The 10,893-nt window shown below is 36.8% G+C and overlaps 1 protein-coding gene across 1 annotated transcript; it reads right to left on the reverse strand.

Annotated features, from left to right (window-relative positions):
* Window positions 1-7,833: 7,833 nt before the first annotated feature.
* On the reverse strand, window positions 7,834-9,412 carry LOC107891272 (uncharacterized mitochondrial protein AtMg00860-like). Its single transcript, XM_016816046.1, has 2 exons — window positions 9,370-9,412; window positions 7,834-8,168 (listed from the first exon to the last, which is right to left on the reverse strand). The coding sequence occupies exons 1-2, from the start codon at window positions 9,410-9,412 to the stop codon at window positions 7,834-7,836; spliced, it is 378 nt and encodes a 125-aa protein (XP_016671535.1).
* Between the last annotated feature and the right edge of the window lie 1,481 nt (window positions 9,413-10,893).

Consider the following 10,893-nt stretch of genomic DNA (forward strand, 5'->3'; position numbering starts at 1 on the left):
GCCGTCCAACAAGACTGTGTGCACCCACACGCCCAAGGAACACGGGCGGGTACTAAATGTCAGACGCGCCCAAATTCAAAATTCGCGAATCACACGGGCTGAATTGGAGAACACGGGCGTGTTACCTGGCCGTGTGCCCTAAAATCTATAAATCGGCTGCACTATTCATTGTCTTCTTCACCTAAAAACCCTAACCCTAGCCGCTGCAAGTCCACACGCCTTCCTCGCCACGCCCGTGCGCCGCCTCCAACTCCATTTTTGACACCCATTCTCTTCTTTCTAACGTTGGTTCACTCTTTTCTCGTTTATTCTTACTGATTTCTAGGGCTATTTATCATAATAATATGAAATTTTTCATGTTCCTTTCTTATTTTTATCATACAAATGTTATATCTAAAATACTTATTATCTTTCTCATGTTAAAATTCTTACTCATTACGTGATTTCTCTACTCCATTTGACTAGTTTACGTAAATATTCATGATTTCTCATGCCTTTTGTGTTGACATTTTTGTTCATCCATACAATATTCTTTGCAAAAAAAAATAGTTATTCATGCTACTATTATGTAATGCCACAAAAGTATGATTACTTTAATTAAAATTGTTAAGTGTTAAGAGTTATGGCTGAAATTATGATTTTTATTTAAAATTTGTCTTCGTTTTACTTTGACCACTCATCAAGACGACTTAATGATTCTATTTGCAGGTACCATGTCATCTTCACGTGGTAAAAAGGTCGTTGTCCCTACTTCAAAGAAAAGGAAGGGAGCGTTATCTTCCTCGGGTCCTACCGCGGAAGTTCATCACCCTTTTCTGAAGCTTCCCATCGGGCCCCAAGAAAAACTATTCCAAATACTCTGGGCCCGACCTTTAACTGTGGGCCGCTGCATCGACTGGGCTACTGTAGAACAAGTTCAATTGGCTGATGCAATTCAAGCACTTCTCACCACCGACCCATGGAACCTCTTCTTCGAGATCGTTAAGCCGACATATCTCGAACTCATGATGGAATTGTGTTCGACATTCCATCTCCAGACTGTTATGACCAACCATGATGATCCCGGCACAGTCCAATTTTGACTTGGCAATCTAGTCCGCCAGTTGAGCGTTCCAGAGTTTGGTTCACCATTGGGCCTTTACACAGAGGAGTTCCAAGAAGAGAACGATCTCGACACCCTAAACCGTCACATCCATTATTCTCCCTCGAAGTGCTGGAGCACCCTTGTCCCACATTCAGCCAACTACGACCCCAATCGTTCCAAGGCATCATCTCTCCCTCCATCCTTGAGGTACTTACATTATATTTTATCTCACACTCTGACAGGACGGAGAGAAAGCACTGGTGTCATGATGTCTACTACTTATGGTGCATGTTGCACGGGCACGTCAGCGACACCGGAGGGGGTCATCTCCATTGGCCCCTACGTGACTCGACTGGCGCGACACTTCGAACTCCTCAACAACGCGGCCCAAGAATCATCCCTTACCCTCATCAGCCAGATGTCTCCACAAGGCATCTCGAGCATGCTTAGCATAAGGATGATCGAGAGGCGCCGAGGAACCTACCCTCCCCAATATCGTCTCGCCCAATGTACTGAAGAGGAGGCTCCAGAGGACATTGCTGATAATGTCCCTCCCGGGCACGAGGACCCACCTTCCCAGCCACCACGCTCTCATTGTCCAGTTCATGCGACAGCTTCATATGTTGACATATCTGAGCGCCTCAACTGATTCGAGCAGTAGTATTTTCAAAGATTTGACAACATTGATGCTACTCTCAAGTAGATCTGTCAGCACTTCCGCATCTCATCGCCGCCACCACCTCATGAACCATCCGACGATGATGATGTTTAATTCAATTTTATCTTTATTTTTATTTTTCTTTCTACTTTTATTTTTATTTTTTTAAGTTTTTATTAATTTCACTTTTAACATTTAAATATTATTTCCTTTTTTTTATTATCTTATATATTAGATTTTATTAATTACTTTTAATCTCGGCTATTTCTTTATGAGTAATTATTCTTCCTAATATCCCCTAAACATTTCCTGCTTTTATCATAGTTATAAAGAGCTCTAACGCTCACAATCACTTAAGAACTTCAAAATCCATTGGAAAAGGTTCTTCACGACTGCCATGCCCTACTCAATAACGAGATATAATATTCTTCTGGCGTAGCACTTGTGGTACCCAACCTCTACCACCACCGGAGTATCTTCCTCCACCTCTATAACTCCAAACTAGGGAATTTATTCATTCAAACATTCAGGAAGTTTCAATTCTATCCCTATCTTATGATCTTATATTTTTCTATATATGTATCTTTGTACATTGAGGGCAATGTACATCTTAAGTGTGGGCGGGTAATCATTTTATTATTCGAAAAATCCCTGAATATCGCTTTGTTCTCTTGTAAATCTCTCATATCATGTTTAGAATAAATTTTGATTGATTTATGATGTTGATTGATATATCTTGAATTAAAACATAGGCATTTATGCATTGATTGTTTAAACCTTAAGACATTAGAGAATCGAGCATGATAAGTTGATTTTTAAGAATTTAAAATTTTAGGTTGTTTCCCCAAAGTTTAGGTATTACTTTGAGTTGGAATTCACAAGTTTTAAACATCAAAAAGCCATAATTTTTGTGATATTTTTGAGCCTTTTGAGCATCTATTAATTCTTTCATGCTCACTTTTATTATTGCTTTGAGTGCGTCAGTATTGAATTGTTATTCTAGAACTTGCTTGATTATGCATGTCAAGACCACACCATTTGATTTGATATGACAAAATGAGAAAGGCACTTAGGATTAACCCACTCATTCCATAAAAAGCCTACATCCAAGATTAACCCTTAGTACACCCTGTTGAGCTAACAAGCCATTTCTTGTATTACCATTAATATTAACCCTTAACCTATTATTGTTGAAATCCCCTAAATTAATTTGATCCCTATTTCAACTCAATCTCGATTCTAACCCTTTCTTTCAGCTTGTGACCACACCCCCTATCCAAGCCTCATTACAACCCTCTAAAGACCTTTTGATTGATGTATCATCTCAATTTATAGTGGTGGAGATTTGATTTTCATGCAAGCCTATGGTAATGACTTTTCATTATTGACTATTGACTGTTTCATTTATTGTCCTTAAACACCTCGAGTGATTTGAGTGAATCTTTAGTGAGGATGTAAAACTCTGTGACATTTTGAATACAAGGTAATTACCTAGACGAGGGGAGACACCTATGTTTTTAGAATAAAATGCTCAACTTGGAGTGTTTGAAACTTTGATGTTCTTTTAGTTGAATTCTCAATGTATGATTACCTGTGGATTATTTTGAGATATTATCGATAGAAATTATAAGTTGAGAAGAATTTATTTTGATTATGAGTTGAGAATTTTGCTTAAGGATAAGTAAATGCTTAAGTGTGGGGGTATTTGATAAACTATAATTTATACATATTTTTACCCCATGTTTAACGCATTTTATGGATGATTTCCCATTAGAATTGGTGAATTTGATGCTCCTAATGCTTTAATTTCATGTTTTATACTTAGGAGAGCGGAAGGAACGAGAAACGGGCCAAAAACGGAGAAAATGGGCCAAAGTACGAAATCAACACGGCCTGGACCTCCTCACACGGGCAGACCACGTGGCAATGTCAATTTGACAGGCTAGAGCACAGCCTGAAGTAATCGCACACGGGCGTGTCCCTACCAAGCCCAAGTTGAGTCCAATTCGGAAAAGGCTAATTTTGAGGGCTCTTAGGCATTCCAAAACCTATAAATACACCCTAGACGAGGAAGAAAATGGGGCACCGAGAGGGAGGAAGGAATTACTCGAAGAAAGCTGATTGTTCCATCTCAGAATACAGATTCATCATCAAGACTGAAGATCTCCCCTCAATTTCCCTTCAGGAGTTTTGAGTTTTCTTTATGTTTTGTATTTGTTATTCTTCTGAGATGTTTTCCTTTTTAGTTATGAACTAAATCCCCTAAATACCTAAGGGGGATGAAACCTAAGACGAATCTTGTTATTATTTTCTGAATTGTATGATAAATATTTAACTTGTTCTTAATTATGTGTTCTTAATTCTTGTTTTGATATCCAAGGATACTGATTCAAGAAAAGCTCTTATTCAGAGGAGGAATAGACCCTGTCTAAGAGTACATTTGTCATAATCAAGCGGATTTGATTGCACACCTAGACATAGGGTGATAAGATTTTGCCGGATTAGGGTGAAGTCTAATAAGGGGATCCATAGATCGAGTTAATGCAACCCTAGGGTGTTAATTAGAGAAAAGTCTCAATTATTCAATCTAGGGATTAGACGTTATTAGTCTTGAATAGGGATAATAACATAACTTAAGGATCTCTACGGAACAAGTTGAATGAATAAATCGTCCGATTCGGAGCTAGAATAATAAGTAAAGTCTAGGTGGATTTTTCCTTAGGTATTGTCTTAATTCAATCGTTTTCCAAAAGTAATTCCCCAATTCCATTCTCTGTGAATTCTTAGATTAGTTAATTAGTTAGTTAAAATAAAACCTCTTTATTCTTAGGCTAGATAATAAAAAGACAGTCATTACTAGCACTTTTAGTTCCTTTGGGTTCGACAATCTAGTCTTGCTAAAACTATACTACTGTTCGATAGGTACACTTGCCTACATCGCGATAATAGTTAGTTTCAATAATGATTAATTATAAACATTTAAAACCTATCACGAAATCACGCGATCACCATAACACTTTCACTAATGGAACCCATTTATTATGCAAACTCTTTCACTTCTCGGGCTAATATCTTAACTAGTTCTTCTTCATACGATAAATCAGGTCAAATTTCAATGTCCTCTATTGAAATAACATGAGAGGGATCTGATCTATATCTTCTGAGCATTGATACATGAAAAACATCATGAATCCTTTGTAATTCCCGAGGCAAAGGTAAACGATAAGCAACTAGCCCAACTCTTTCTACAATCTCATACGGCCCAATAAAACGAGGACACAATTTTCCCTTTCAACCAAATCTCAATCTTGTCTTCTAAGGTGAAAAATTTAAGAAATAATTTATCTCCAGCAGAATACTCAACCTCCCATCATTTTAAGTCTGCGTATGATTTCAGTCTGTCGAAAGTCGCCTTCAGTCTATCTCGAATCTTCTTAACAGTGTCTTCTGTTTCTTGAATCAATTTTGGCCCAATTATCTTTCTTTCATTCAACTCCAACCAACAAACAAGTGATTTATATCTGCGACAATATAAAGCTTCATACGGAGCCATCTGAATACTCGATTGGAAACTATTATTATACACAAATTCAGCCAACGGTAAATAACGTTCCCAACCAGATTTAAAGTCAATGACACAAGCTCGGAGCATATCTTCTAAAATTTAAATAACCCATTCGGATTGCCCGTCAGTCTCTGGATGAAAAGCTGTACTAAAGCTGAGTCGAGTACTAAGAGATTCATGCAACTGCCTCTAAAATCTCGATGTGATCCGTGGATCGCGATCAGAAATTATCGATACAGGTATACCATGCAATTTCACAATTTCCCGAATATAAACTTCAGCAAGTTTTTGAAGTGACTAATCAGTTTTGACTGCTATGAAACGAGCTAATTTTCTAAGTCGGTCAACAATCACCCAAATAGCATTTTTGTTACTTGTTGGCGATGGAAACCCTGTCACAAAATCCATCATAATACAGTCTCATTTCCATTCAGGAATGTTAATAGGCTGAAGTAATCCAGTAGGAACCTGATGCTCTGCCTTAACTCGTTGACAAGTTAAACATTTAGCCACATATTCAACTATATCATTTTTCATACCTGGCCATCAATATGATTCTCACAGATTACGGTACATTTTTTTTCCTCCCGGATGCATTGCAAAAGGGCTATCATGTGCTTCTTGATACGTGATATTCGTGATAGGTTTTAAAAATTTATAATTAATTGCTCCTGAAACTAACTATTATCACGATGAAGGCAAGTGTACCTATCGAACAGTAGTATAGCTTGAACCCAAAGGAACCAAGAGTACTAGTAATTACTTTCTTTTTATTATCTAGCCTAAAAATTAAGGGATTTGTTTATCTAAACTAATTAATTAAACTAAGGGTGCACAGAGAGAAAATTGAGGAAAAGCTTTTGGGAAAACTCGATTGATTAAGGCAATACCCAAGGAAAAATCCACCTAGACTTCACTTATTATTTAACTCTGAATCAGACAATTTATTCATTTAACTTGATCCGTAGAAATCCTTAAGTTATATTATTATCTCTCTCGAGACTAATAACGTCTAACCCTAGGTTAATTAATTAAAATCTCTTTCTAATTAACACCCTAGTGTTGCATTAACTCGATCTATGGACTCCCTAATTAGGTTTCCCCCTAATCCAACAAAATATTGTCACCCTATCTCTAGGCGTGCAATCAACTTCGCTTAATTACGACAAATTTACACTTAGATAGGGACTTCTGCTTCTCTGAATAAGCGCATTAACTTGAATCAATATCCTGGAATACTAAAAAAAGAATTAAGAGCACATAATTATGAAAAAGTCAAATATTTATCATGCAATTCAGATAATAATAACAAGATCCATCTTAGGTTTCATTCCTCTTAGGTATTTAGGGGGTTTAGTTCATAATTATGAAAGAAAACATCTCAAAAGAGTAAAGATAACAAAACATAAAGAAAACCTAAAACTCCTAAAGGAAATTGAAGGGAGATCTTCAGTCTTGATGAAGAATCTGGCTTCTGAGATGGATCAATCGGATTTCTTTGAGTAATTCCTTGCCTCCTACTCCGTGTTGCCTTTTCTAGTGCCTCCTCAGGTATTTAAATAGGCTTTAGAATGCCTAAGAGCCCTCAAAAGTGGTCTTTTCTGAATAGGACTATACTTGGGCTCGACAAGGACACGCCTGTGTGACACGCCCGTGTGCGATTGCTTCAGACCGTGGTCAAGGCTATTAAATAGGCATCGACGTGTGGTCTACCCGTGTAAGTCGTGCTTCGATTCTTCCAAATGGACACAGCCGTGTGGACTACACGTGTGAGGAAGTCCAGGCCGAGTTGATTTCTCATGTTGGTCTATTTTCTCCTTTTTTGGCCTGTTTCTCACTCTTTTTATTCTCATATGCTCACCTAAGTATAAAACATGAAATTAAAGGATTAGGAGCACCGAATTCACCAAATCTAAGGAGAAATCATCTATAAATGTGATAAGCATGGGATAAAAATATGTATAAATTACGGTTTATCACTTCCTGAAGTATTAACTCTTTCAATTCTAAAATAGCTGGAACACAAATCCGATTACGAAATCTCAAACAATCATGTTCATCAATACTGAAATTTTCTAACATGCCATTTTGAACCATTTTTCTTTTCTTCATTAACTTATCATCTTCTAACTGTGCTGACCTGATCTGATCGAACATCACTGGTTGGATTCTCAATTTAACTAACAAACTTCCATCATCATTGATACTGAGCTGTGCAAACATCGCTCGTAATTCAATTGCTACTTTTCTACTTAATGCATCAGCTACAACATTTGTCTTTCCCGGATGATAATCAATTACACAATCATAATCCTTTAGAAGCTCTATCCACCGACGTTGTCTCAAATTTAACTCCTTTTTATGATAAAAGATACTTGAGACTTTTATGATCAATATGAATATAACATTTCTCAACATATAAGTAATGTCTCCAAATCTTCAGTGCAAAAATCACAGCAGCTAACTCCCAATCATGTGTCGAATAATTTCGTTCATGCAGTTTCAAATTTCGAAATGCATAAGCTATCACTTTCCGTCTTGCATCAAAACACATCCAAGACCATTCAAAGAAGCATAACTGTATACAATAAAATCTTTTCCTGACTCTAATAAAGTCAAAACCAGTGCCGCAGTCAACATTTGCTTTAATTTCTCAAAACTTTCCTTACACTGATCATCCCAAACAAATGGAACATTCTTTTGCAATAAATTTGTCATCGGCAAGGCTATCTTTGAAAATTCATTTACAAATCTTCGATAATAACCAGTTAATCCCAAGAAGCTACGTACCTCTGATACATTTTTCGGTGCTTTCCACTGAACAATAGCTTCAATCTTCTTCAGATCAACTCTAATTCCATCTGTCGATACCACAAGTCCCAAAAATACAACCTTTGATAACCAAAACTCATATTTGCTAAGCTTTCCATACAAATGTTTCTCCCATAATATTTACAAAAAAACTCAAATATGTTGTTCATGTTCAGATTCAGACTTTGAATAAACCAAAATATCATCAATGAAAACCACTACAAACTGATCCAAGTACGGTTCAAAAATCCGATTCATAAGATCCATAAAAGCAGCTAGGGCATTAGTCAGTCCGAAAGGCATAACTAAAAATTCATAATGTACATACTGTGTTCGAAATGTTGTCTTTGGTACATCACTTTCCTTTACTTTTAGCTGGTAGTAACCCGATCTCAAATCAATCTTTGAAAACACAGAAGTTGCTTTCAACTGATCAAACAGATCATCAATACGAGGTAACGGGTATTTATTTTTATCATCACCTTATTCAATTTTCAATAATCAATACACAACCGCATCGAACCATCTTTCTTTTTAACAAATAATACTGGAGCTCACCAAGCTGAAGTACTCGGACGAATAAATCCTCGGTGCAGTAAATCCTGTAACTGTACTTTCAATTCTTTCAACTCTGTAGGTGATACATGGTATGGAGGTATTGATATTGGAGCTATACCAGGATAAACTTCAATTCCAAATTCAACCTCCCGACCTGGTGGTAATCCTTATTCTTCAGGAAATACATCAGGAAATTCACATACAGTCCAGATTTTATTGCACTGAATTTCAACTGAATCTGAATTAATAACATAAAGCCAAGAAAGCTGCACAACCCTAATGAAGAAGTTTATTAGCATGAGTTGCTGAAATAATACGAGCCAACCCACTGGTTCGAATACCATTAACTTCAATTTATCTCTATTTTCACTCTGAATAGTAAACTTCTTTTTACAACAATCTAAAATCACCCCGTGCTTAGATAACCAATCCATTCCCAAAATCATATCATAGTCACCAAATGGCATTATCAACAAATCAATAGAGAAAATTTTTTCTTGTATCACTCGTGGACATCTCCTACGCACTTGATCCACTAGCACCGTTTGCCCCAATGGACTAGACACTGTTATTGATACTTTAGACAGCTCAGATTTTAATTTCTCGACTCAACCAGTTTTGTATTAACATATAAATGTGAAGATCCCGGATCTATTAAAAGATAAACAGGTTCTGAATGCAATAAAAACATACCTGTCACCACATCATGAGCATCACCCTCTTCACTAGTCCGCATAACATATGCAAGGGCTGGTGCTCTAGCTTCTGATTGCTAGGTGGCAATATCACTTCCTCTTCTAGCTCCTCCTCTGATAACCAAACCAGTTCGGCCCAATCTTCGGCCTCTAGAAGCAGATTCAGACCTCTCTGATGTAACTGGTACAATATTTTATTTTTCGGGCAATCTTTAACAAAATTCTCGGTAGATCCACAACCGAAACAATCCCGTGTTAGTCTCCAACATTCACCCTGATACCTATTCCTACAATGTTCATATTCTGAAATTTCAGTATTCAGTGATGGACCTCAAACATTGCCAGTAGAAACTGTCATCTGTTTTCCCTGACTTCTATCACCTCTGTCAGATTTAAAACTCAGTCTCCAATTGCTACGAGATTCTTTTGATCTTTTAGGTTGCGGATTCGAACTAGTGGCTCCAGAACGTTTCCCAAATGGACGAGTATTTTTACCTAATTCTAATACATGTTCAACCATCTTTGCCTTTTCAACAAGATCTACAAATTCTGTAATTCTAAGAGGTACTAGTTGCACTTTTAATTCATTACGTAAACCCCGTAAAAATTGCTTGCAACTATCAACTTCGGTTGGCATATACTCAATAGCATATCTACTGAGTCGTGAAAACTCCCTTTCATATTTTGTTACTGACATTTCACCTTGTTTTAACATCAGAAACTCTTGTTTCTTATCTTCAATATACATATCACCTATATACTTTTTCTGAAATTCCCTCTGAAAGAAATCCCAGTTTGCCTATTCTTCTCGTACATTTCGAGTCACTGATTCCACTAGACATATGCTTCTTCTTTTAATAATGAGACAGCTGTAGATGGATTGACTTCTTTTAAACCTGGAAATTTTGTAGCACCATATTTATGCAATTCTTTAATTGAGGCTTGACGAGTGGTAGGAGTAGATGTCGTAGCAATTACGATTTTAGCTACCCATTGTAAAGCATCAGCAATAACACTTAGTAATTCTGAATTATCTCTTTCTCTTGTGTTATCTCTTTCGACATTAGAGGATTGATGTCTTATTGGATTTACACTCGATGTTATTGACTCGGTTTCATCTCTTTCATATGATTCATCACCTCCGGTATACATTTCTTGATCAGTTTCATCTATATATCCATCTAACATTTTCACTATAAAACAGAAACAAACAAATATATCAGCATCCAAATCTCGACTCAATTTGGCTCAATTATGGCAAGTACCTCTAGACTCAATTCCTAGCTCGATTTAGTCCGAGAATCAGCTAAACCTGAATAGCTCTAATACCACTAAATGTAACACCCATTAACCCTTATCCGTCGTTGGAACAGGGTTACGAGGCATTGCCAGATAGTTCAGAACAAAAACGAGCAATCACATATATGTTTAACATATACATCATAATTTAATCACTATGTTCCTTTAATCACGATGTTCGGAACTAATCGGGACTTAATCAAAAGCTTAGAGAATTTTTCAT

The sequence above is a fragment of the Gossypium hirsutum genome, chromosome A08 (genome assembly GCF_007990345.1).
Source record: "Gossypium hirsutum isolate 1008001.06 chromosome A08, Gossypium_hirsutum_v2.1, whole genome shotgun sequence".
In the NCBI taxonomy this organism is placed as follows: Eukaryota; Viridiplantae; Streptophyta; class Magnoliopsida; order Malvales; family Malvaceae; genus Gossypium; species Gossypium hirsutum.

Excerpts from the sequence above, each read along its gene's own strand:
- LOC107891272 (XM_016816046.1), bottom strand. The coding sequence starts at position 9,412 with ATGCGGACTAGTGAAGAGGGTGATGCTCATGATGTGGTGACAG. Across the intron at positions 8,169-9,369 it reads TGCTCATGATGTGGTGACAG|ATGGAATTAGAGTTGATCTG; the intron begins GTATGTTTTTAT and ends TGGTATCGACAG.